General features: G+C 47.5%; 1 protein-coding gene across 1 annotated transcript; it reads left to right on the top strand.

Annotated features, from left to right (window-relative positions):
• The first annotated feature begins 291 nt into the window (after positions 1 to 291).
• SLC35D3 (solute carrier family 35 member D3) lies at positions 292 to 5,265 on the top strand. Its single transcript, XM_038177653.2, has 2 exons — positions 292 to 849; positions 1,268 to 5,265. Exons 1-2 carry the CDS (start codon positions 414 to 416, stop codon positions 2,095 to 2,097), a joined length of 1,266 nt encoding a protein of 421 aa, XP_038033581.1. The 5' UTR covers positions 292 to 413; the 3' UTR covers positions 2,098 to 5,265.
• The last annotated feature ends 22,650 nt before the right edge of the window (positions 5,266 to 27,915 follow it).

Here is a 27,915-nt window from a genome sequence, read left to right as displayed (position 1 = left end):
CCGCGCTGAGCAGCGGCAGGCAGAGCCCGACCCTGCTGGGGAGCATCCCGAGCGCGCACGGTGCCAAGCCCCGAAACCCCCCGAGGGACGCCCGGCGGGGCTCAGCCCCCGGCAGAGGCGGCTTCTGCCCCTCCTCAGCCCCGAGGCGAGCGGCTGCAGCCTTGCGAGCAGCGCTTCCCGGCGGGGGAACACGGGGGGGACACGGGGAGGGGACACGGGGGGGACTCGAGGGAGGGGACAGGCGGGGAGGTGACGGGGGCGGCGCGCCGGGGAGGGGACGGCGGCGGCGGGGGCGTTGCGGGGGGCTCTCGGCCGCCCCCGGGGATGGCGCCCGGCCCCCGCCCGCCCCCCGCCCGCCCCCCTCCCGGCCGCTCCGGGGCTCCAGAGCCGCGGGCCCCGGTGCCGGGACGACGATGGGCCGGTGGCGGGGCCGGGCGCGGGGCGTCGCGGTGGCGGTGGCGCACGGGCTGTGCTCGGGCTCGCTGAACATCCTGCTGAAGTTCCTGCTGGCCCGCTACCACTTCGCCTTCCTGACGCTGCTGCAGTGCCTGAGCAGCGCGGCGGCGGCGCTGGGGCTGGAGGCGCTGCGGCGGCGGGGGCTGGCGGCGCTGCCCCCCTTCGGGCCCCGCCTGGCGCGCCCCTTCGCCGCCGTGGCCGCCCTGGCCACGCTGCAGTCCACGCTCACCCTCTGGTCGCTGCGCGGCCTCAGCCTGCCCATGTACGTCGTGTTCAAGCGCTGCCTGCCCCTCGTCACCCTCCTCACCGGCGCCCTGGTGCTCCGCGACGGCATGCCCTCGCCCGGCGTGCTGGTCGCCGTGCTCATCACCACCTGCGGGGCCGCGCTGGCCGGTGAGTGCCCGCCGCTGCCGGGGCTGCGCGGGGGGCACCGGGGCGGGGAGGGGGCCCGGGGGAGGCTGGGGGACCCCCGGGGGCACAGCACGGAGGGACGAGGGCCGGGGGCTGGCACCCAGCGTGCTGGCGCCCGGGGCTGCCGTCCCCGGGAGGAGGCGGGTTGGGTTGGGTTGGGTTGGGTTGGGTGAGGGGGGGCTCAGGAAAACGCTGAGGAGGTTTGGAGACCCTCAAAAAAGAGAAGGAAATCTGTCGGGAGGTGAGCGTGCCCAGCCTCGGGACCTGCATGACAAATTCCTGGAGCTAGGGATTGCACGCTGCTGCCCGTTTCCTAAATCTCCTTCCTCCCCGACCGAATCGGGGCTCTCTTTCCATCTCTGTGCTACAACCCTGCTCCTTCTCCCTGTGACTCCGCCAGGAGCTGGTGACCTGACCGGGGATGCCATGGGCTACGTGACGGGCGTGCTGGCCGTGCTGATACACGCCGCCTACCTGGTGCTCATTCAGAAGACCAGCGTAGACAGTGAATACGGACCCCTGACAGCCCAGTACGCCATCGCTGTCTCAGCCACCCCCTTTCTCATTATCTGTTCCTTTGCCAGCATGGACTCCATCAACGTCTGGTCGTTCCCCGGGTGGAAGGACCCTGCCATGGTGTGCATCTTCATTGCTTGTGTCCTGATTAGCTGTGCCATGAACTTCACCACCCTCCACTGCACTTACATCAACTCGGCCGTGACCACCAGCTTCGTCGGGGTGGTGAAGAGCATCGCAACCATCACGGTGGGCATGGTGGCCTTCAACGACGTGGAGCCCACCAAGCTGTTTATAGCCGGCGTGGTGGTCAACACCCTGGGGTCTGTCATCTACTGCGTGGCCAAGTACGTTGAGACCAGGCGGAAGAGCACCTACGAGGACCTGGAGAAGGAAGCTAGAGCCGAAGAGGGAGCGAGGCAGGATGGGGACCAAGCGCTGTTTGCCATGGAGGCCATTTCCCAGGAGAAGGGGGCCGAGGAGGCGGCAGTGGAAGGGTCAGCCCGAGGGGACAGCCAGAGCGCAGGGGAGGAGAAGGGCGGCGCTGAGGAGCCCACCGAGGCACCGGCGGCCCAGGAAAAAGCTGCCGGTGCACCTGAAGGGAACAGGAGCTCGCTGAAGGATGCCTATCTCGGAGTATGGAGGTTGGTGAGGGGTGCTAATTATATAAAGAAGGATTATTTGATAGAAAACGAAGAGCTACAGAGCCCTTGAAAAGCAGGTTGGAAAACCCCACAAGACACGTTGCTTGAGGACAGACAGCTGGTTCTCTGTACAGGGGGAGAGGCAGAGCATACATTTCCACATCAGTGCTGACGAATCAATCCAAACCGTTTAGGATAACTTTACCTCATTGTCAAAAAGCAAAAGGTCAGAGTTTGCTCATGCTTTCGGCTTGCATCGAACTGCTTCCAATACACCCGTTCAGACCCACCACAGCTAAAGGTGCCGAGTCCTCTGCTGTGGATACAGAGAGAGGTGGGTGATGGCAAGTTGTGGGGCACCTGCCCAGGAGCTGCGGCTGTGAGGGATGCCGGTGCCACCGGGTTAGATGGCAGGGCCAGGAACACGGCGGTGGCCTGGAGCTTGAGGCGCTGTGATGTGCTGCTGTATCTGTGTCCACCCAATTATAGGTCCGCTCCGTAAATGTGTTCCTGCAATATATAAAGCTCCTGTTAGCTGTGTTCTGTGTGCTCCTCTGTGTCGATATGATTGCAACAGAGCTAGAGATCGTGCCACTCTAATTACATTGGTGTTCAGTCACCCTCTTAACTGAAGAACCGAAATTCTCCCCGATGCCGTGGCCAGGCTGGGCCTTGGACCTGCTTCACCTTGAGTGGTTTGTGTCTTCAGGAGAAACACTTCTTTCCTGTGGTCGTGTGCAGGAGAGCAGAGCCAGACCCGAACTTCTGGGAAGCTTCGGTCAGCAGCAGCAGGACGTTCTCCTATGAGCTTTAACTACATGTAGCACTGGGAATAGCTTGACCCGAATAAAATAATTTGGAAACGTAGGAGGGATTTGGGTTGGGAAGGCTATTAACAAACAACAGGGAGAAAGCGTGTGCCTTGGGCTATCCCCTCCTTATACCTAGAGCCGGGAGGATCCGAACTGGGACTGAAAGCTGGGAGCAGGCTGTGGCAGGGCTGGGGAGACCACCCCTGGGGGCCTGCAGGGACAACCACAATGGGGTCAGGGCGGTTTTACTGTGCCCTGGCTGCAGCTGGGACGTAGCATGGTGTGGCTGCCCTGTCCCCCAGAGGAGAGCAGTCAGACGGGGAGCAGCGGGGTGCCCGGCAGGCTGGGACTGCTCGGGGTGCCCAGCACCAGGGTGACCACCTCGGGAGGGGGAAGCTGCAGCCCTTTGCCCACGTTGTCCCCTTGGGCTGCGAGGGACAAAGCTGGGTGCTCCCAGGGAAGGCTGGAATGTGATCTCCAGGGGGTCCTGTAAGCAATATGCTTGTATTTTGCACCAAACACGTGCAACAGGGGAGGTGGGGGAAGCAAACGTGTGTTTCTCAGCCTGGGGGTGCCCCTTTGGGAGGCAGGAGGCCTGGAGCCAAGCCCTTGCTCAGGACCAGGCAGAGAAGAGTTTTGACCCCGAGTCTTCCTCTTCCCAGGAGCACCCCAGCCATCGGGCCATCCTGACCACAGACTGAAACAAATCCTTGGCATTTCCTGAAGAAAACGAACCAAGCTGTTGTCATTGTTATGGCTGTTGTTGTTATTGCTGTTATTAATATTATTATTATTTATTAAGCCACTGAACTACAAATCTGTTATCCCCACAGCCCTAATTAAGCAGTGCCTAGCCCGATGCCTTCTTCAGCCAAACAGGCAGCGTGAGCCTCACGCTGCAATCAGCACTGAAATTGGAAACGAGCAATTTCCCCAGCAGGGCAGATCTGCAAGATTGATCTCTAGGGAAGCTGTAGATTCTCGCCAGACAGAAAATGTTGGGAGCGTTTTTTGTAAAGGAGCACAGAAGTCGGGTGACCTGGTATCACCCACGAGTTTGGTTATAAATGGTTGTAAAGGCATCGAGACTAAAAGCCTGTAGCTGCTCGGCCGTGGGGATGGGGCAGGGAAGTCTGTGCATCACGTTACGTGTACCTTGTGCTTAGGAGTGGAGAGATGCTGGCTGTGCTGAAACATGTTTACTTTCTGTTCAAGCCCCAAAAGGCATCTTTTTTTTTTTTTTTCAATAAAAACACTATTTATTGTTTATGAGTTAATGTAATGTTTTTATTTGTAAGTTTTTCAAAAACATCCGAAAGAAGTTCATGCCTGTAACGTGCAGTTGCCATATTACAAAACTCTTCACACTACCAAACTGTGTTGTAATCCATGCAGCTGGCTGAAGAGAAGCCTGCATTTCTGCTCTGCCCGCGCTGAGCTCAGTGCTTTCTGCCCTCGAGAAATGCAGATCTCTGTGCCACCTGACTGCCCGTCCCGGGGCAGCACACAGTGCCTGTTTGGCACACGATATACACGGCTCTCCACCGGGATTCATGCTGCAGGAGTTTCTCCTGGGAGAGTTTAATGTGTTGCTGCTTACTGTTGTGGAAGTATCAGTAGAAACTTGCCGAAATTCTACCAGTTCTGACTGTCAAAAAAGCTGCTGTTATCACCTTGTACATTTGCATGTATAGGAAAAATGTGATTATCTTGTATTCTGTTTATACCTTTAAATTCCCTATATTAAAATGGGAATTTGGCAAATGCAACTCACTTTTTTTCAGTAAAAGAGACTGTCGCACAATAAGGCAAAAATATTGCCTCGTGCTGAGGCATTTTAATAGCATCGGCGGAAGACTGCAGAATGAGATGTGGGAATAAATGCACTGCTTTCCAAAAGCCTTCTGGTTTTCTTATTGTCGCTACTCCAGGGTGCTCAATTTTGTTTCGTTTCTAATTATTCTTGTGCCTTTATACCGTCCAAGCTTCCTCAGCATGTGACAGCATGCTATAAATACTGTCATTGACAGAGGGACTGAGGACACACAAAGGAGCACAAGAAATCTGAAGTGGCTGAGTCGTCTGTGTGGTTTTAAGTGTCAGTTGTTCTCAGCAGTGATTTCCTTGGTACGTGTTAAAGGTGATTTACTGTCACTAGTGCAACTGCTGTAACTTTAGAATAAAAGTAATTAAACGAGAGGATGCTCGTTATGCCTAGCTACATGATAAAGTCACTGCATTATTGAAGGACTTTGTATTTAGTTTATTTTGCACTATTCAGTAGTTACACTATGAGTTGTGTCACCTGCCAAGACGATGGGATGACTGAACAGCCACTTTTTATGTAAATGAAACGTAGGTGGTGTGCCTGTGGCTGAAACTGAGCTGTGCCCCGCAGTGGGGCTGGAAATCATTACAGGATTCACCCTAGAGGCCCACATAAACGTGCCTGCAGGTTAGAGAAGGGAACTGCTCTTGTTTAAGGACAATGACTGAATCCAATGCACAATGACTGCTTTGAGAATAAGCATTAATTTTGGTGTCGATACATCACCGAGTAACACCTGCGCTGGCACTGCTATAGGCGCATGCACGCACGTGCAGACAAACAGACATGCAGCAGGAAAAGGGAAGCCAGACTGGTTACCTTTTCTAAAACAAATTGGTTTTGGACAATTTGGCCAGAGTAATTGAAGGCAGTGACAGTTAAAATTTCTAAGAGTAATCAAGAAGTTTGCGTATGTTACTGACAGTCTGGTCCCGAGTTTACCAGTACTGCCAGAAAGAAAGTGGTCAGCGATCTGCAAATAAACAGGTGAAAGAAATGCTACTGTGTATTAAACGATGCTCACACTCCTCTGTGTGTCCAGGGCTTGCTTATCGCCAGTGCTTAACAGCCTCCCCTAATTTCATTATCTCTGTTTGCTGCAGGCAAAGGGTTTGGTGCACCGAAAGGTGCAAGCCCTTCTGCTCTGGTCTCCACAATAACAAAGAGGACTTGACACGGAGGCTTCTGCCATATCATCCCTTCTTTTCTTTTCATTTTCCTGGAAAGGAACTGGGGGGTGGTGTGGACCAGCAGGGTCTTGTAAGTCCAGCTTGCTTCCTGTTGTGGCTGCCCACATGCTAGACATTGTGCTTGAATGAACTGGGGAGGGAAGGTGCCTGAGATCACAGCCTGGGCAGAGAGCATGAAAACACTGCCAGGGGAGGTTCAAGGGATTGGGGCGGATGGGGAGAATGTTACAAACCCACAACTACTTAGGTAGAAAAGCAAGACGTTTCTGTACATGTCCCTCTCCAACACCCACGTTCATGGGGACTTGGAAGCTAGCGCCTCCACCAAATTTCACCTTGCCACTCTTCCTACAAGGAAAGGAACAGTGACAGTGTCAGAAACTCAGAGCCAAATATTATGGAGAATTTGCAGTGAATGCACTTGAATGTGGGGCCCTGCATGAGCAATAGGCATGGAGGAGAGGTGGCCCAAATAACCTATGGGGTATGTGTGTAACTCCTTGTTGCAGTCCTGCAATTTTCCCTCATGGGTAGACATAAATTCTGCACTGGACATGTTAATTTTGTTGATAAACTTGTCCTTTATCGAACCAGATCAGTGTCAGTTCTGTTCTCAAAATCATGCCACTTTTTGATTAGGTGCTACTGATTTTGTTCCTGACAAACTTTTAATAGAAGTCAGGATTTCTCTGGAAAAGAGCTGCAGCTGCTAAGACCATAGACTGCTTTTACTTGACATGGAGGTGAGTTGAGAGAGAAAGATGAGCTGTAGCTGGTCGTGATGGTAAGCCAGTCGGCTTTGCAGGCTGCTGGAAGCACTGAGTATCATCAATAAATAAAAACAGCTGCAGGCTGCTGTGCACGGTGTCATTAACTCCTTGCATCTTGAATTGAATTCTCTTCCATGAATTTTCAGTCCTCAGAGTATCTCTGCAAACCTTTATGGTCCAGCCAATTCCAAAGCAGGTATACTTGGTTCAAAGGTAAGGGTCTACCTAACCCTGATAAAGTACACTTGTATACTTGCGAATCATTTGCTCTAAGTATTCAATGCTATAACTCAAGAGATATTCAGCAACAGCCAGCTACCAAAGAGTAGTCTCGATTCCATGTGTCTGTATCACACGGAATTTGTTCCTTATCATTTTTTCCTGTAAGATGTGGAAGATAAGAATGACAGCCAGAATTTGCTTTTTCACAGAAGATTTTGCAGGAGGAGTTCTGGCTAATGGTTACCCAAGCTTTAGACTTTCCCCAGTTTTATCTACTTCAGTGCCTTTCCTCAAAACCATTGCAAATTCTGATCGTGAGTGAGCTTTGGTGTAAATTTGGCACCATTCTTTTTTCTGTTCTCTTTCTGCAAAGAGAAACCTTTGCCTGTACCCCTGAGGCCAGTTGGGCAGGGCACAACGTGGTCCTGTGCAGGGCGCACACCCTGCGATTCCTCTTCAGGGAGAGCAAAGCTGCAGCGAGCAGACAAAAACCATCAGATCCCACTCTCCCAGACAATGACGAGGACATGCTGTTCTGTGATTGAGCTTAATTACTGATTTATACTCGTCATGAGCAAGCACAGAGAGTAAGGCCTTCAGAGCTAAGGATGCTTTGCTGCACTCCCAGATTTGAAGCATGGGGTGAAATGGGAAATTATTTGCCCGTGGGGCTCCCACTGGTGTGTTTTGTAAATCTGGGCTTAGCAACACGCGGGCAAGTAAGTCAGCCAGCTCTGAAGCCTCAGGCTGCTGTGCGAGGGCAGATTCATAGGTGGCAACACGGAGCACTCCCTGCAACACCTTCCCGGTTGGCCATGACAAGTGCCCTCTTCCAGTAGTCCTTTCCTTTGTACTGAAACCTTTAAGGGCATGTTTATCTAGTGCCTTGACCTGGCCTTCAATCAGGAGGACACAAACCTCAGTGAAAGCATTTTGCTGCATTAGGGGCTTGTGTTTCACCTCTCTGACTGTCTTTCTAGCAAAACAGTGCCAATGAAGCACACCCACCCCAAAGCCTCTGCACTCCCACTGCTGTGGTTGTAGGACCGATGGTAAACGTGCCTCCTGCAAGAGCAGAGACTTTGGTGGCACTGGGGAAGGGCAATCACCTCTTCCCAAAAGAGCCTCTTTTCGGAGAGACCTGGCACGTCGCAGCTCCCTGCGCAGGGTAACCCAGGTCCCACACGAGGAGCTCAGCACAGGCGGATGGTGGCGTCGTGGTGAGGGAAGGGAATAGTGCAAACGCTGCATGTGCTGTCCAGGCAGCCTGTGACTGGAGCAGAAATAATTCCTTTACCTTTTTTATTTAATTTTATCTTTGTTCGGTCACAGCTTCCCCTGTATTTCTGAAAGGAAAAATGCAAATCCACTATTTCTTAATTTATTTATTTTTTAAAGTAGAGAAGAATTACTGAAGAAGCAAGTTCCTGCAGGCAATACAGCACTGGCTGAGCTTGCAAAATAATTCAGTGTACAGAATGGATTAGATTGGCGGCTGCTTTATTTTCATTGCTTCTGAAGTAGCTGAGAAAACGAAGCTGTAAAGGTAAGAGCTGTAATAAAGAATGAGCTCTATAAAGCGGCTTTGCTATAGTGAGCCTTAAAACCCATTTGAGAATGCCAGAGATTTAGCATTATTCTTGAGCTGACTTGACACACAAATCTGGCGTCTTTGCAGTTGAGCCTTTGAATGAAAAATGCTATAAATTCAATCTTCAGCAAGATAAGGAGTGAGCAGCTGACTCCCAGGGCACAGGCGGCACTGGTTCGCTTCTGCTTTCGGTGAGCGCGCCGTGCTGTGAGGGGATATCTCATCTGGGTAAGTGCGTTTCCAGCACCGGGGCGCATGAAGTCTGACTGTGGGTGGCCGCCAGTACAGACACACAAGATCAATTTTGGAGAAAAACTGCTCTCGTTTTGACTAAAATGCTAAGCTTGAGTAATAACTTAGGACTATTGTAAGCTATCAAGAAAGGAGGAAAGCCAAAAGCTAGTCACACAGTCACATTTCCAAAGATGCACAGTGCTGTTGCTCTGCATTTTTCAGTCAAAATAATGAATTTATGTTTGAGTACTTGTGACATGGAAGTTTATCATTTGGATTACTTTAAATCCAACAGAGCTATCTGATCCACATGTAGGGGTGCGGAACCCATGAGCTGCTTCCTCAGGAGCTACCTGTGTCGGAGCTGTTGCCACCAACGCACTTTCAGTAGGCTACAGATGGCTGGGGCAGCCCCCATCCAAGGCAAGCTGGGACCCAGGAGGATGGAAATGACTATATCTGCTGCCTCTTTCTCTCCATGCCGTTGTGTATCCAGCTGAAATTTTGAACTTCACGACCATTTCAAGTCGCTGGTCCTGGCCACTGCTCTCTTTCCTTCAGGGGAGCACTCTCACCGTGCCCAGCCCATTTATGTGCCGCCCCAGGGGCTGGAGGCAGCAGTTTGGAAAGGATTTTGGCTAGCACCTCCAGTAAATAACAGCGACATATTTTGCATGACAGTGCTTAAAATGACATTCTCATTGCTATATTGCCAGAAAAAAAAAAAAAGTTGATTTTTTTTTGGACCACAGATTTCAGGCTAATTTAGTCATCTTTGTTTCTGCTAGCTTGCTTTCTTAAGAACTTGTGAGGATTTGGGTGGATTGCTCTATTCTCTTTTGGCCTGTCTGTTAGCACAATGTGAGATAGAGATTAGACGAGCCACTCAGGGCACTGTGGTTGTTACGGCAGTCATGACAGGAGCTGCTGTGTTCCCAGAGTGGTGTGTATGTTTCAATAAAGCACATCAGACCTGGAGTAGAGCCAGGTCTTTCATTGCTGGGCTCTCTTCAACTGCAAACAGAATTGCTCTCCCTCTGAAATTGAGCAGTCACTTGCTTTTGCAAAAGGGGGCATGAGTACTTGGTATAATATTTGGAAATTTCATCCATTGATTTGTACCGTGAATTAATTCTGTATGTTTTGTGAGATCGATGCGTTTCAGAAAAATAAAGAGCCTGTTCTGCTCTGCTACATTGTCATGGTCCCATAATGCCAATGAAATTGATTGGGAAGAAGTTGGCTCAAGACAAATAGGTCCCACACAAGCTGTAAGCATCGCTCACGGTTAGGAAACGATGCACACAGAGCTGCACAGTTCCCTGACGTGGCAGCAGAGAGGAGTGTAAAACATCTCCTCCGAGGGAAGTGTGACTCGGTGTAGCTGTCACAAGCGTTACTGAGATGCTCAGGATTTTTTCTTGTTACAATTTCGGGAGTTATTGGGCAGTTTCATGTGGGAATCTTTGTCTACTTGCATTAGGGATATTGAACGGAGACCTTTCTACTGACTGTTGTTTCTCAAAGTGCTACACAGTTTGCTCTTACTTTGCCATCACTGAAGGTTTTCACCCTGCTCCCTGTGTCCAGCCACAGACCCTGTTCAGGAGACACCTGCCCACGTGCTAGGGCACAGCCAGACAAGCTGTGGATCTGCCACTTGGCACAGTGCAGGGGGAGGAGATTGGTGCAGGAAATGGGGAAAGGATGAACTCAGGGGGACTAAAAACTTCCTCCATCAGTAGCAGATCCACTTGAAGAGATGTATGCTGTGTGTTCTTGGTCCAGGGGTGTGTCACCCGGGTAAGCAACGACTGTGTGTGTGTGCAGGAGGTCAGTGGAGGCATGGCTCTAGACTGAGGGGTGCTCCCGGGCTCTGCAGTGAACCATGGCTGCCTGAAACCTGTAACTGCGTCTCTAAAGCAATCCTGAGTGTGATAGCAAAATGTTCCCATTGATTTTTATATTTAACATTTTAATCTGAAGACGAATGCCTAATCTGGTTTGAAATGACTGGATTCGATGACAATTTGATTCCCGAGGCTGGACGATCCGTTAAAGCACCACAAGCTAAACACATGCAGGGCTGAACTTTCCAAAGGCACAGAACAGGCAGTGGTACAAAGACACGCGGCTGCTGATGGCAAAACCTGATTTTAGTTGCTCTTCCCCCTGTGGAGCTCTCCACCCCTACGTGAAGGTGACCAGCCCCTCCTGGGGGCTGGGAGGCAGGTTTATATACTGAGTGGGTGAGATGCAGGCGTTCCTGAGCTGTGTGTGGCTGACAGGGCTACAAAAAGCAGGACGGAGGTAGTCATGCGTTACAACTAGGGCTTGTTCTCCAGATCTAAATCGCATACCCTCTGGCTGCACTTGTTGTCTCAGAGCTTGACTGTTGTGTCTTATGCCTTGGAGAGGGCTGAGATGGTCATAGTTACCACAGTTATCTTCTAACTGCTTCAGCAAGACCAGAGCCAGCCAGTGCTGCCTTGGTATGGGGAGGAGAAAGGACTGTAGGTTGGTTTGCCAGCCAACTCTGTCCTTGTTCCCATAGGGACTCCTCTTGTTCTGGTCCCTGTCCTATAGCCAAGGATCTCAGCTGGTTCAGCTCCTCCCCACCCAAGTTAGATACGCTCCGACATCTACGGGTGTGTGGAGGGAGAGTGTCTGCGTCTCTAAGGGTACCTGGCCTAGGATATTTTTCAAGAGGTAATAAGAAAGGAGGAAGCCATAAACAAGAACATGCAGGGGCACACACCTGGCCGACAAATGATAAGGGAGGCAGTGACAGGAACCAAACCTGGTCAGTCACACACACTGATGAGGGCACATGGGAGTGTGGGAATGCTTATTTCAGTGAGATAATCTGATCAGGAGCCCTGTCAAATAGGAAACTAAGGGGAAAAGGGGAAAACCAGAAACAAAATATGCAGAGATGCAGATTTGACAATACAAAGAGACAATGACAAGAAACAAGCTTCATGGTCACACTGCTTGATGGGCTAGCAAGAAGGCAGAGGTGCTGCTTCCAGGAAGATCAACCTGGACTTTGCAATGGATGAGATTGTAAACTGGGGGGCTGGGAGGGGTATGGGGATAGACAGATCTGCAAGGGATGTGTGGGAAAAGGTGAGCCAGGAGGGACAAATAGGTGGGAGATGGAGAGGGGTACAAAAGCGCCAGGTGCATGCCGAACAGTGCTGGTCTTTGTGCTTGTCTGGCTGAGCCCTGAGCATGGTCACTGCAGTCTGTCCTGCCTTCTTGTATCTTCGCATTAAACCTTCTCTTAACCATCTCTCTGCCTCATCTCACTCTCTATCCCATCTCACATGTGTGTGCTGCAAGGACACGTGTGTGTACTGTGAATGTGGGTGCCTGTGGGGTGAGAATGTCAGGAAAAATTCAGCCACGTGAATTGATAATATTTAGCAGTTGCATCCCAGAAGTATCTGGAGGGTACAGATGAAATCAAGTTTCCATTGTGCTAGGCTCTGCTTATACAAGAGATGGTCTCTGCCCAAAAACATTGCAATAAAAACAAACTGTTGAGTGATCCTCTGCAGTAGTACTTGCTACTGGAAGATAAAACTGCATCAAGCGCATAATAAAATTACTCAGTTCACAAACCTGTCAGGGCAGATAGATAGCACTGTCTCATCTAATAGGGGTTTACATCATGTGGGTAACCTCTTATTAGTAAAATACCTTATGCAATATTCCTTAACAATTCATAATGGCTTGTATGTGAAGAGAGGAAGACGAACTAGTGAAGAGAGCTCACGGCTGTAAAGGTGAGATAAAGAAAGTGCAGGGAGTTCTGCCACAGAGCAGCTGCCCAGATGCTCTTCTCCTCTACACAGGACTGAGCCCATGGTGCATTGTTTGAGTGAAAGGCTAAGCCAAGCTGTTGCGTGGGATTGCACTGTCTGGAGCTCTCTAGCAGTGAGCTGAGCACATATATTGCAGATGACAAATGTTCCTGCTACCTCTGACATTTTTCACCCTTTGTTAGAAGAAAAAAGAACAAAACAAAAATAACAACCAAAGAAATCCTGCCTCTGACTATAACATTATCTTCCTCCAGTAAGAGGAGACAGTGTAAAATTGTTTTTATATTTTTTAGCACTGTTTCTCGTCTCAGAGTTGCCTGTTGAGTTACTGAACACATAGACCTAGGCACACAGGAGCACCACTTACTTTAGAATGGAGTGAAAGTGGTAAACATTTCCTACATGCTTCTTTTCTGGTTAATGGGAGTTTCACAGATGACTCCAATGGGACCAAACAGACAAATAATGAGGGGCCATTTGAAAAAATCTTGCTGAATTTCATACCGATGAAATTTCATAAAAGATGTTTAGTGTGCTTCACTAATAAATATCAGTCTATGCTATACCTTTTTTACTATAAATTCGTTGTGTTTTGGAGGCTCTCTACAAACTAGGTTTTGAAGATGATCTTTCTGTGGTAACAAAACAAAGAAAGAGCAGCTACAGCAGGCAGAGGACACAGGTTAGCACTCATTAGCTATGTAAATTACAAAATTACACACTTCAAGCCGTGGACAACCTACAGTGGCCAGCAAGCGAACAACAAAACTTAAATACCTTGTCAATAGACATCTTCAGAACTGCTCTGTTTAGCATTTCCTGATAGCAGGTCCTGGTTAGCAGCTTGGGTCTCTGCTGCCACTGGTTAGCACCCACCCCTGCCCTGAGCTACTTGCAAGCTTGCATTCCTCCTCATGGGTAGAGGACTCCAGCAGGCAGCAGGGAACCTCAGAACTGGGCACTGCCATTCCCAGAGCCTTCTGCTGGGCTTTGAAGTTCTGGTGCCTCCTCTGCAAAATGGGTTGTGACACTCCTGGGTTGGTCTGCTTTGAGGATTAATGTGCTAAGTTACTTTCAATAGCTCTTCATTGTTCCTCAGAAGATTATCTCAGATATAGATTGCCTCAAGTGCGGAGACATCTGAGGTAGCTCTATGTGACAGCATGGGATTACCTGGGTTAATTTGCATGGGTGCAGCACCCTATGAGGAGAGCTGCACTGATACAGAGCTGCCTAAACTCATACACATGCCTGCCCTTGAAAGCCCTGGTGCCTGGGGCAGCTTTCTGTGCCTCCCTAACATTTCATTTTCCCCTTTTCTTTAAACCAGGCTTTCTACTGTTCCTCACAACAGACACTGCATTACAGGGCCTAGAAGTACCCACAGTGTGCCTGCTGTCCTTGTCACAGACTGCACCCGAGGACCCGGCTGCTTCTACACTGGGGAACAATGTTTCCTTCAGAAGCAAGTGAAAATGGATGTGAGTGGCGTATGTGTAGATGGAGAGTGACAGGGCAGTGACTGTCAGAAAGTTGCAGAAGAAAGGGGAAAAACAAGTCTTGCTTCCCCATAGACTCCTTACAATCATAGAATCATAAAATATCCTGAGTTGGAAGGGACCCACAAGGATCATCAGGTCCAACTCCTGGCTCCACACAGGGCCACCCTTGAAATCAGACCATGTGTCTGACAGCGTTGTACAAATGCTTTGAACTCTGGCAGGCTCGGTGCCATGACCAGAGCCCTGGGGAGCCTGTCCCAGTGCCCGACCACCCTCTGGGTGCAGAACCTTTCCCTAACCCCCAGCCTGACCCTCCCCTGTCCCAGCTCCATGTCGTTCCCTCGGGTCCTGTCGCTGTCCCCAGAGAGCAGAGCTCAGCGCCTGCCCCTCCGCTCCCCTCATGAGGGAGCTGCAGGCCGCCATGAGGCCTCCCCTCAGCCTGCTCTGCTCGGGGCTGAACAACCCGATGTGGTGTACAGTCCAGGGCTGCCCACCAGACAGAGAAGAGTACCTCACCAGAGTCAGGCATTAGGCTTCAGGCTCCGATTTCCCTGTCCTTAGAGGGTCTGGGGATTTGAAGTTCAGAACTGGAGTCCTCTTCTGAGGGCTTGCATTTCATGAGAGGAGTTGATGGTTCCCCTGTGCCAGGGAAACCAGAAGCATTGCTCTGTCACAGCTGAGTACAGCAAATTATTTCAATTTTATTGTGCTGTCACTGCTGTGCTACTGAGCAAGAGCAGCCTCCCTGCTTCCCCCATCCCTTCCCAAAGACACAAGCATGGCAAAGGCTTAAAATATGTTGAACAGCAAGTAGCTCCTCCACTTAATCTGATATCTGCCATAACACATGGCATTGCACTGCAGTGCTGTGCTCCAGCCTCAGATTCTTCTACAGCATCTCCAGCTCTTCTAGCCTCTGATCCTTCCTGAAGGGTCCTGCATGTTTATGGGAAGCCACAGAGCACTTGTGATTTCTAGAACAATGTGTCTCTGCAAAAGAGTAATCTCCAACAAATCAAAAAAAGTTCTGCACTCTAAAAATAAGATGAAATTTTAAAAGGGCTATAAAAAGCTAAGTCATTGACTGGATCCGGATGATGTACATGAAAGAGAGAACAATATTCAATTTGTCTAAAACTGTAAGTTCTTCTCAAAAGGCACTAAAGAAAAGCATTCAGAGGCATAATGTAAATTAGAAAACCACCAACACAGTTCATACTTGAATGAAACTAATTCACACAGGATGCAGCAAATATGGAATAACTATAGCACCACTACTATTATTATTATTATTTTTTTGTATCACCAAAGCCTTTATTTCCTTTGAAGACGGATAATTGTGAGGTATACAATACTTTTGTCTCCTATGTACTATTCTTCTCCCCGGTCACTCTACACTACACAATGTATCAGCTACAAATGATTAAAGCTGGCCTCCTTCCCTTTGGTTGTTTTTCAGAGACTCAGTGTCTCCAATGGGCTGAAGCTGTGTAGCGGAAGAGTGTGCATATGGACATAAAAGCATGCTATTTATCTTCAAAGCAAAAAGCAATTGAGCAGTCTTGACAGATGTCTGGGTTTCTCTGAAAAAGAATTGCTTCTATTTAAACAAATTAAAAAAAAAAAAAAAAAAAAAAAGTAAATTCAAAGCAAAATATAAATTCCTGGTATTATTGTATTGGTAGCAAGATTGCTACCAATTTCATATTTTTGGTCCACCTATGACATTCATACTTTCTAAAATGTTGTGAATCTAGAGCCATTAATTAATGGAATTTCACCCATATATATATACTCTATCATCTTAAGACCTAGAAGTAAAATTTGGCTTTGTCTGCATTATTATTTCATCGGACTGAAATTTTAGTTATTCTAAGAGTAGTTTTTGATTCTGTGATTGGTCTCTCAAGGTCTTTGTTGACTCTCTGTTCCCTGAATAAACGTAACAGTATAGCTGCCAACAATATCTAGGGTCTCTTCTGTCCAATCTCTAATAGAATCCCCTGCACTGATTTATGGAGCTGTTAAAAATGGGCAGGTTTAGGCCCTATGTTGCTATCAAAAGGCTGTTCCAGAGCTTTAACTCTCCTGTAATAAGTTTTTTTTTTTTTTTTTTTTTTTTTTTTTACTAATTTCTAGTCTATTTTTTTCTCTCTGTGATTACATGCTCAGTTTCCAAATTGTGGATAGCAATTTGCAGTTTAGCATATCCATCCCCCTGAGCCATTTTGGCTATGTCTTCCTTCCTACTTGTCATGTTCTATATCATCTTCACTAATAACAACTGAAGAAAAGGTTTGCCACTGTCCTTGGATTATCCCTGAGTTTCTGCCTGGCTGTTCAAATCCTCCTACTCTCTTGAGCCTTTATAGTATAGGATTTTCTTATGAGGTTATTACAAATCCTACTTTTCCCTGAGACAAATTTTCCTGTGGAGCTTCTCTGTCTTCTACAGTTCCGATTCCTTTACAGTTCCTATTCCTCTTTAAAGAAAAAATATTTTGTTGAAAATGGCATTACTTCAACAGCTGGAGATATGGGGTGAGTGAAACTGGGGTATTTAAATTGTGAAAAAGATAGATAGGTTCAGATTTGGCATTGTCTGAGTATTGGCATGAGATATACTTCAGCAATTTCAGAGCCTGACTGGGATCCAGAAATCAAATTGGTTTTGGCCTATATCTCCCTATGGGCTTTATCCGTTTGCCTATTTTGAGAATGCCTTGTATACACTGACAAGTCTGGTCTCCCCACAAATTTTGTGCTTGTTGCCATGTTCTCCATCCAGAGAACATTCAGAGCATTTGTTATTCTTTCCATTGTATGTACCATTTACACTTATGGATAAAATAGGCAAGCATGCTTGTGCTCTTCATGAAAGATGGAAAGTTTTCCTCTTTGAATTGTAATACAGCCTCAAAAGTTCCTGTGTTCAAATTGCTGTGGATTTGGAACTGACCTTGGGCAGAGGAAGGAAATTTCTGTAAACACTTCCTGGGTGACTGATCCAACCATTCAAATATACTGGTGATAGCATTACCACCTACTGATCCCGCTTAAGAGAGACTGAGTCCTTCTTGCTTTGAATGTCTATTTTCAGATGGGTTTTCAGTGCTCAGGACACCGAGTATAGGAGCTTCCTTTCTTTACACCTAGCACAAAGTGCTGACGTTCTAGAAAGACATGAGATTTCACCTGGTGCTTTCCTGTTTGGTGACTGAAAATGGTTCTTTGCCATGAGCACTGGTCACTCCAGCACCCCTGGAAACACCCTCCCCATCCTCTAAATAACAACTTTCGACATGAAATCAGTGGGTTCCTGTTGATCTTTATTGGATTTTGCTTTGTACTCACTTTTTCTTTGGAAATTTAGAAATACAAATATCAGAAATTATGAGAAAATGCTGAGAATATGGCATTTGAAATTATTAAAAATCTCAAGCTATATCTCTACTATCTAGGGAGAGGAAGCCAGTGATTTACCTCAGAATGGAGAGGAGACTGGTGGTGAGGTTCTAGGCAGATGGATAAAAAGGGCTTCAATATATGTACCCTTCTGGAAACTGCTCTCCCAGACCTGCTTTACTGGGTTTATATGCCAAGGTTTTGGTAGCGGGGAGCTCTGCAGAGGTGGCCTCTGTGAGACGAGGCCAATGGGATGATGTTCAACAAGGCCAGGTCCTGCACTTTGGTCACAACAACCCCATGCAACACAATAGGCTTGGGGCAGAGTGGCTCGAAAGCTGTGCAAAGGAAAAGGATCTGGGGGTGTTGGTTGATGTGTGCCTGAACATGAGCCAGCAGTGTGCCCAGGTGGCCAAGAAGGCCGAAGGCATCCTGGCTGGTATCAGGAATAGTGCAGCCAGCAGGAGCAGGGAGGTGATCGCCCCCCTGTATTCTGCTCTGGTGAGGCCACACATCGAGTGCTGTGTTCAGCTTTGGGCCCCTCACTGCAAAAAGGACACCGAGGCCCTGGAGTGTGTCCAGAGAATGGTGAAGGACCTGGAACACAAGTCCTGTGAGGAATGGCTGAGAGAACTGGGATTGTTTAGTCTGGAGAGGAGGAGGCTCAGGGGAGACCTTATTGCTCTCTACAGCTACCTGAAAGGAAGGTGTGGGGAGCTGGGGGTTGACCTCTTCCTGAAGATACCTAGTGATAGGACAGAAGTGAATGGCCTCGAGATGTGCCGGGGGAGGTTTAGTTTGAAAATGAGGAGACATTTCTTAGAAAGAGCAGTCAGACATTGGAATGGGTTGCCAAGGGAGGTGGTGGAGTCACAGTCCCTGGGGGTGTTCAAGGAAAGGTTGGACCTGGTGCTTAGGGACATGGTTTAGTGGGTGATACTGGTGTAGGGTGATGGTTGGACCAGATGATCTGGGAGGTCTTTTCCAACATTAATGACTCTATGATGAGTCCAGAAGCTGCCCTGTGTATGACCAGAGCCAGCTCCAGCAGGCTCCAAAAGGGACCCGACCTCCCTGCTGACCATAGAAAAGACAGTGAGTGATGGTGGTTGTGCCTCTCTGAAAGCATAGTTAAGAAAGGGAAGAACTTTGTACAGGAGCAGCTGGGAGACAGAAGTGAGAAAATGTTGAGAGAAATAAGCCTGCAGCCCCCCAGGTCGGTGCAGCAGGAGGGCAGGAGGTGCTCCAGGCAGGCAGCAGCAGTTCCCCTGCGGGCTGTGCAGGGAGAGGCCCCTGGTGGAGCAGGCTGTCCCCCTGCAGCCCATGGGTCCCACATGGAGCAGATCTCCACGCTGCAGCCCCCCCATGGGTGGAGGAGCCCCTGGTGGAGCAGGTGGATGTGGTGGGAACTGCTGCCCATGGAGGACCAATGCTGGAGCAATTCTTGAAGAGCTACTGCCTGTGGGAAGCCCACACAGGCTCAATTCGGGAAGGACGGCATCCTGTGGGAGGGACCCCATGTGGAGCAGGGGCAGAGAGGGACTGTGAAGGAGCAGCAGAGATGAAGCATTAGGGACTGACTGCAGGCCCCATTCCCCTGCACCACTTGTGGGGAAGAGGTAGAAGAAGGTGGATGGGAGGAAGGCATTTTTAATTTGCTTTTAGTTCTCACTGCTCTGGTGTGTTATTAGCAGGCAATAAATTACATTAATCTCCCTTGGGCTGAGTCTGTTTTGCCTGTGATGGTAATTGGTGAGAGATCTCCCTGTCCTTATCTCAACCCCTGAGTCCTATTTCCATATTTTCTGCCCCTGTTCTTTTGAGGATGAGGAGTGAGAGAGTGGCATGGTGATGCCCACTGATGTGGAACTGCCACACCTGTGCCCATGTACCTCATGTCCTTCAGACATCATCGTGGTGACTATTGTGTATGATTTAGGGCAGAGACGGTGGCTGGTAAAAGAGCTACATTTAATCTATTTCCCTTTCCGAAACATTGCTGACATGAGGACATTTGTCACGGCCAAATGTGTACTTTACAAACTCTCTCTGAGAAAAACAACCTAGGCATATTCATGCAATTAAAGCAGCTGCCCAGGTGAGACTGTACTGCATTTCACTAGGGACACGGGAGAAGAGGAGGCCTGAGCAATGCGTGGGTTTCAGCAGGGTGGTGTGAAGGGACACCCCTCATTTTGGGCGGTCTTCAAGGACCGAGCCCGGCAGCGCCCTGGCGGTCACCGCCAGATGGCGGCAGGGGCCGGGGCTGGGCGTGAGGCCGGGCATGTCTAAATAGAAACAAATATTTCCAGGTGAATGCCGGAGTATCGCTGTAACCGGGCAGAGCTGTGTGCTGAGAGCACAGCAGGGCAGCAGCCACCACCCAGCAGGGATTTCCAAGCCTCGCCGCTGAGGTGTGGGGGGGACAGCAGCCTCTAGGAACCTGATGGGTTTCAGTGTGCAGCCGGCACAAACAAGGCACTGTCATGGAAAAAGCTCTTGCCCCACCTAAAGCTTGTTAGCAGAATCACGTGCAGGGGTGTGGCCCTCAAGGACAGTTTATTTACGTGTGGGTTTAGCCAGGCTAAACCCTCTGCTGCACTGCTTTAAAAAGTCCTTTGAAGGTAGGGGGTAAGGTGCTGACAAACCTGGTGACAGCTTCTCACTTAGGGACCAAAAAGGAGGGGAAAAAAGGTTTCCAAACAATTTATGTGGGGCCCTGTGCTGGTGCGTGCCAGGTCTATGAAAATGTTTGAGTGCAGGTGTGCATTAGATGCACGTACTTCTGAGGCTTTCAGACTTTCCTGTAAAACTGCTAACACGGCAGTAACTTAGCCCTGAGACCTTCCAGAATCCTTGGTCTGCACCTCTGTGTGTGGTATGCCACGCTTAGCAGGCTAACTTGTAGAGCTGCCTCTTTACCAAGGCCTTGGTGATGTGATTTGCCTTTATGGCATGGGCAAGGTTTGCTGCCGAGGTCATATCGTTATCAGACTGAGAGCAGAGCAGGGGAAGGCATTAAAGCTGGAGTGTGCAGAAGGCTTTCTGTCAGTCCTAGAATGTATCTTTGTGTTAACTGCTCTGCAACTGCAGAAATAGTCTTGCATGCTCTGAATTTATAGCTAACAAGTGACATGTTTTTCAGAGATACCAGTGCCAAAGATGGTTTGGTGACTAAGACTATTAGGAGTATTGTTGTAGTAAGATGCTGGGCTAACGAGTCTTAGTCTAATGAGGGCTGGAGCATTTCTCTTACAAAGACAGGCTGAGGGAGCTGGGGTTGTTAAGCCTGGAGAAGAAAAGGCTTTGGGGAGACCTCATTGCAGCCTTCCAGTACCTAAAGGGGGACTACAGGAAGGCTGGGGAGGGACTCTGTCGGGGAGTGGGGTGGCAGGACAAGGAGTAATGGCTTTAAACTAGAATAGGGTAGGTTTAGATTAGATATAAGGCAGAAATTCTTTACTCTGAGGTTGGTGAGGCACTGGCATGGGTTGCCCGGAGAAGCTGTGGGTGTCCCATCCCTGGAGGTGTTCAAGGCCAGGTTGGGTGTGGCTTTGGGCAACCTGGTCTGGTGGGAGGTATCCCTTCCTGTGGCAGGGGAGTTGCAACTGGATGGTCTTAAAAGGTCCCTTCCAACCCAAACTGTTCTGCGATTCTGTGATTATTCATGGTGAAGCTTTGCTTTCCTGAAAATGGCTAAATATATCTGCCTGAAGATATTAGTGAATGAATTCCTTATTTTGCTTTGCTTGTGCATGCAGCCATTGCTTTATCTGTTAGAGGTAAAATAGTCTTTATCTCAACCCACAAGCTTTCTCACTTTTGCCCTTCTAGTTCTTTCCCCCATCTGGCTGGGAGGGAGAGAGCAAGCAGCTGGGTAGGGCTTGGCTGTATACCAGGGTTAATCCACAACAAGGTCTCATAAACACAACATTTCTACACAGATTACATGTTTAAAAAAAAAAAAAAAAGGAAAAATACATGTAAAAAAACGAGTTCAGGAAAATTACAGTGTGTTTTGGCTGCTCTGCTTTCTGCTTGTGAAATACTGAAACAGAGCAGTTGAGAAGCAAATCTTTTCTTCAAATCTTCAGTTCTCCCAGCATCCAAGCTCTTAATAACTGCCTTTGTTCTGCGTGTGGGAGCGTGACCAGAGGCCCCTGGCTCGGTGCTGCAGCTGATCAGCAGATGCTCTTACACTCGCTCCCACCTGCCAGAAGATGCCTCTCCTCTCTGAACATGAACCAGTATTTGGCCTCAAGTTTCTGCTGCTCCAATTGTTGATTAACAGTTGGATGAACTTGCCAGGGGTTTGCCTCAGCTGTGCTGATTAGGTATTTCCTGTAGAGGGAGATCCCTGGCAATGCTGAACATCTCACAGACAAAACAAACCAGCTAGCTGGACCACCTAAAACTATGTAGGTAGAGATGGTCATTCAATGAATGCAAATCGGATGAGACTATAGGCAGTCCTTGAAATGATACGCAAAACCATGATATAGCCTTCATAAAGTGCTGCAGGGGTCTCATTAGGAAATGAATTCAAATGTATTGAGGAAAGTGAGTCTGATTTACACTCCCAAGTATTGAAATAGCACATGGCTTTCACCTCCTGCACATCTCTGCCTTGGTAGCTGTGTTCATTACACATCAGAAGGTTTGGATCGAGTCTGCCACCACTGGAGAATCTAAGTTGGGAAAGTTCTGCCATTTTTGTCATTGTTACTGAAAAGATGCAGTGGAGATGAGATGTATCAGAACCGTGCTCTGAAGCTCTTATAACCTGGACAAATAACATGGAAATGCAGCAGCTGAGGGAAAAAATGGGATTAAAAAAGTAATAAGGGAGTTCAGTGTAAGTCAGTGTGACTTTGACCAAATTTTCAGTCATCCACTGTCCTTGAAACTATGACTGGTGGGTGTCTGGATCTCTACTTCCTCCTACATTGCCGGCAACAACTTTAAATCATCAGAAAGCTGTAGTGGGTTCAGTCCATCTAAAATCACTTTCTGTTCTGCTCGTGAAGAGATTTTCATTCAACGAGCAACATCCCTGGGTGGGATGGCACTGCTCAGCAGCTGTTGCATGGGAAGACCCAGACATCCTTGATTTCTTCAATGCACAAAGTACTTGGACATCATCCTCCTCCCTGAGAAAGTGAGAGCTGTGGAAAAGCGTGGATGCCTCCTTGTCTCAGGGCATTCACTGACCAGCAGCCAGGATCTTAGGTGCTGTCCTGGCTTTCCCACTTAGCAGTGTGACACATTTCTGCCAAGCAGCTTTCGTGGTTTAGAGAATGAATCAAAATTTCCCCTGCAGCTCCTGGTATTTGTTATAAGAAGCCGCAATATGTCTTGGCAGCTGAAACGCTCCCGTGTTTCCTGCAGGTCTGCTCCTGCTCTGCCCCTGGCAAAAGCTACCTGAGGCAGGAAACTGAGTCTCTGCATGTATTGTACTAAGCCGACCAAATCGGAGGGAGGTTTGGGGAGCTACCTAAATAATAAACACAGAGTAATCGAGGCAGAAATAGAAAACAGGAAGAAATAATTTGGTTTGCATGAAGTGCGAGTGAAGTCTGTTGCAAGTGTGTGGATTAAGTGATAAATCCCTTTTATTGGTTCTTAACTGCAAACAGCTTTCCATCCCTAACTTAAGTTACTTTCCGTGTTGGTATTTCTGCCACGCTTACTGCCATAAGATTTCTATTTTTAGTGGCTAACATTCAAACTACCTAGTTCAGGGCTCAGTGTAATTGAATTTCAACTACGTACACTGCATTTTGATATTTCTTTACTACTAGGAGCAGTGGAGAAGGCACTGGGCAGTTGATTAACAAGATTATCTTGGTGGCACTGTTAGGATGAGGTCTTTCCCAGCTAACTCAGTGTAGAGCCTCGTGTGCTGTCTTGCAGAAGAGACAAACACAAGCAGTAATCAAATAAGACTGGAACAAATTTGGCCATCTGCCCTGTGTCATGGTGACCAGAAGTTAGAAGATAAGCAAATTTACAAACCTCGTTTCAATGAGGTTGCTTGTTTTGGTCTTTATATGTATTTCCCAGGAGCTCTGATGGCCTCGCTGTAGCAGATAGCTTTCTGATAAATGCTAACAAAGTTATGAGGAACAGATCTGCCTTCCTAATGATGAAAAACACAATGGTAAAAACCTAGGGAAAACAAGCTGCAACTGGCCCATCCACTTAATGGATTTTGATTATTGCCATTTACTGGAATATTTGGCTTTGGATCAGTCAGGATCCTGAAGATGAATACTTCATCTCTGTTGGGTACTTAGGATGCTAATTTTTAAGGGAGCCAGTAGTGACATGACCCGATCACTGCACAGACTTCAAATAATAGGTGAGATGATTTTACTTTTACGTGATGAACTAAAAAAAAAAAAGTCACAGTTATTAAGACGATGCCTAGCTACAGGAGATTCTGCATTGCTGAGTGCCCGCAGGAAATTATTCACTGTTGGAAAGCGCTCCAGGCATTCAAAACAAAATCTTCAGTTCCCATTTCGTGCCTTTATTGCATTCTCCATCAGGCATGGGACTGAGTTCCTTTTTGTGGAGGAAGGTAGATTTTCTCTTCTGAATACTCCAGTCCCTGGCAGGAGTGTCCAGTGCTCAGTGCAGTCACTGCGGGTCTTGGGCTCTGACCCCACTGCTGTTCTGGCTCCCCAGCCCTGGCAGAAGCAGTGTATTTCCATCCTTCTTCATGTGGTGTGAAGAAGGAACCTGACCTTTCAGCAAACACTTCTAAATTTCCTGCTTGCTCAGGATGCACATCGGGGTCCAAGAGTAGCACTAAAATGTCAAGATTTTGCTGAGATTTCCTTTGAGGTTAACTAGGAAAGGAAAGCTAGTGTTAACCTTAACAGACCTAAGGAAACACAGCATGGCATAAGTAACAGGGTAAAACAGCTACTGTTGCAAAGACATACAGGAGAACAGAAAAAATAGACCAAATAGTATTCAGACCTAAGTTGCACAACCTTTCAGCTCTAGAGGGAGGCTGAGGGTTGGTGGCTCTGTCCCACATAACCTTGGGTCAGGTGTTACTCCTTAGCAGCTTTTTATTAACAGGATAGTACAATCTTGCAAATCAGCAGTGCTTTGTTTGTTTGTTTTACTCCAGAAGCATACAGTGCATTTCAGAAAGCAAAAGGTTTCAATTTCTCTTCAGAAGCAGGCTTGGATCGAACTTGTGTTGGTTATAGGAGGGTTTGTTAAAGACAGTGGTGTGAGCGGGTTAGAACTGGTCCCACCTGAGAGACCTGCTTATGAGAAATGTATTGGTTGGCATAGTGGAAGTAAGGGTTTTTTTCTCTTTGCCACACAAATCAATTGTGTTTACTAACTGGGTAAAAGGTAGTCTTGCAGCATCTTGACGTGTTAGACAGGAATGTGTTTATAGAGACCTGGGAATGTTTTGACGATGGCTGGGAGCTAGGTGGCTCTGACACCTGCGCTTTTGATAAACTGCAAGTACAACCATCACAAAAGATCATGACATATTTATGGTAGTGATGAGGAGTTAAGGATGTTGCAAATAGAGGAGGGACACAAATGGAAGCAAACTACTATTTACCTATTGGTGTAAGGCACCCCAAATGAGTTGGGGGATTACCCACCAACAGATGAGCACAATCGATGATGTCAAGTGTAAGGAGACATGTTCAAAGATACGTGGCTTTTTTAGATTCACGCTCTCATTTATGTTTTAAAAGCCATGGGGTCAGTTTGCTGACAGCCCTCTGCTTGTGCAGTAGGCGAGGAGCAGGCAGAGCTCCCTGCTGGCTTCAGCATTTGTGCAGAGGCTCTGCAGAGCGGGTGACGTTGCCTCAGGCCTTCCGTCAGCAACTGCCCTGAGGTCCCTTAGAGTCACATTTCCTATTTTCCCTATTTTTCCGTTGAAGTATCTTTGCTTGTGATCCTTACAGAAAAAACTTTGAGTGACAGCTTGAGTCAGAGGCTAAACTTGTAGCTACAGTTTATCTGTAGTCCTTTGTCAAAAGCTTTTATTAGTGCATGTTGAGTGCAGTAGGGGCACTGCATTAGTGCAGTAGGTCAGCACTGGAGGTAGGACTCCTATTTCCAGGTGGCAACAAATTCCTGTGAAAGTTAAGAGGGTAGAAAGCTCCTACCATTGCTCTCAGGCAGGTGCAGGGCCCCTCTGCTCATCTCCATCATAATTAAATTCCTGATTCTGTAGAGCAGAGAACACCCCTTAAACAGCTTTTACTGTTTTCCTTTGCTGTATGGCAAAACACAACATCTTTGCCCCAGCCAACTGCACTGCCTGAAACTGATTTTGCTGGCTGCTCCTGATCAATTGCTGAGTCTCCCTTTCAGGCTGATAACTGGTTGCCCTGCTCCCGGGTTGCTTTTTGGCTACGGCTTAAAAATGGGAGGCCCAGGGGCGAAGAGTGTGGGAGGAAATGAGAGAATAGCGTTGAGCAGCAGAACAGACTGCTACCTGTGTTTTCCCACAGAAATAAATAAATAAAAGATTGACCATAAAGGCTCTGTTTTCTAAAACTTGTACTATTTCTTTATGAAGCTGGGTAAAAAATAAATAAATAAATAAATGTTTGTTATTATAAGTCTGTGAGCTATGCAAGACCTGTTGTGCATACTATGAAAAAGCTCACCCTAATAGTTTTTAACATCTATCTTTAAAACCTATATAGTCATAAAACCAGAAACGTGCTCTCTGCTAAGATGCATATAGTCTGTGGTAACTGCTTAAAAAGTAAAATGTCTCTGTGATCACACAGGAAAGCGTAAGCACACTCAGTTCAGGATGACAGTTATTGGGGGGTGCTTGGGTCAGCCAGTTCAGCAGGAGACTCAGAGCACACGGTGTTTTCAAGTCCAGTGTGGTGACAGTTCACACTCACTAAATCATGTTGCACAAGCTGAGCCCATCTTTTTGTAGATGTGTATTTGCTCACATTACAAGGATCAAGGGGTAGTCCAAAGAACATCATTTTTGCAGACGCAGAACTAGAAATGGATGTACAAAATACTCTAAGAACTGTCTTGTGTTGTGCAGAGACAAGGGGTGTGCAGGAGAAGTACCGCTTCCCTCGTGCCTCATCCAAGGCCACGAGCAAAGGAATGGTGCAGAAGCAGTTTTGCTGATAGCCACCCTGTGCAGTGGGATTTTTTGTTGTTGTTTAGGCTGATGCAGCTTACTATAGCATCACACTGGCTAGCAGCATTTCCAGATGCTGGAGTAGAATTTCATCTAACTCTGGCCCTGCTCCTTGGCACACTGAGTATCCCCTCTATCCCACTGGCCTGCTGTCCTCCTTAGCAGAAAGCAGTCAGACAAAATGAACCCCACTGCTGTAAGCATGGACCATGTTCCTGTCAACATGCCAGCTTACTTTTGACAGCTGGAAGACGTTGTTTCTTAATGCCAGCTTTTGGGTGCAGAGCCGACGATACATGTTTATGGCACAGGCTGCTGCTAAATACCATGTCTTCTCTCAAGCTTTTGTTCCTTATTCTCTACCAGAGGTTTTCATAGCTGTGTGGTGCTGAGGAGCAATCTGTTCCTTGTAACCTAAGTCTGGGAAAATCTGTATCAGCTAAACTGATTCTGGTGGTTTTTGAAAACAGAAGTCTGTACTTTTGGTTCTCTGTCTTATTTATTTATTTATTTATTGTTACCAGAAAGGGAAAAGGCAGTACAAATTAAGGAGAACAGCTCAGCGTTATTACATGTACATATTACCAAAAATCTTCATGGTTTGTAGATGACACTAAACATGAAAATGACTTCCTACACTTACTGCTATGTGATCCTGGGCTGATGAAGCTTGAAACCTATATGCAAAACCAAAACAGCAAAATCTTACCTTGTCGCTGTGTCTTCCTTTTACAGAACATGAATTTTGAATTGGCAATGAATTGCTATTTTGAATGGACAATTGGAGACAGGTGAATGATTTTAAATCTTGACTTTGCAAAAATTAGTTCTATCAGATAAGATCCCTGCAATTATTTAAAAATATGATGCTTGGAATAACTGATCCTTTAACTCTGCTGTATAGGTGAAGCACATTTCTTATTTAAAGGGAAAAAAGGATTAATTGGCTTTAAGATTTGATAGAATATGAGCATCATTCTACCATTCAGCGGGTCAAGAGATGTCATCCATCTGTTACCATCATTGTTGAAGAGAGACATGCTTGTTTGAAAGACCTACACTCACTGGAGAGTTTTCACAGACCTCAGTCAATTGTTACTGTTCAAACCATGGTGCAGTTGTAGTTTGAATTTTTCTTGCTTAACCTTTCAGTCACTTGGTCTGCTTCAGCCTGTATCTGCAGGTTAGACCATACAGAAGTCATGAGTGTACTCTCTTTTGGTAAACTTGACTGATTTTCACTTCTCAGTCCCAAATTCAGGAATTTAACTCTCTTCAGTGAAATGCTTTAAAATAAGTTTTTAAATCTATTTTGAAACCAATAGGGGTTGAGCATGT

Source organism: Anas platyrhynchos, chromosome 3 (assembly GCF_047663525.1).
Source record: "Anas platyrhynchos isolate ZD024472 breed Pekin duck chromosome 3, IASCAAS_PekinDuck_T2T, whole genome shotgun sequence".
Taxonomy (NCBI): domain Eukaryota; kingdom Metazoa; phylum Chordata; class Aves; order Anseriformes; family Anatidae; genus Anas; species Anas platyrhynchos.
Note: the sequence above shows the minus strand (reverse complement) of the source record. Positions and strands in the feature narration are given on the sequence as shown.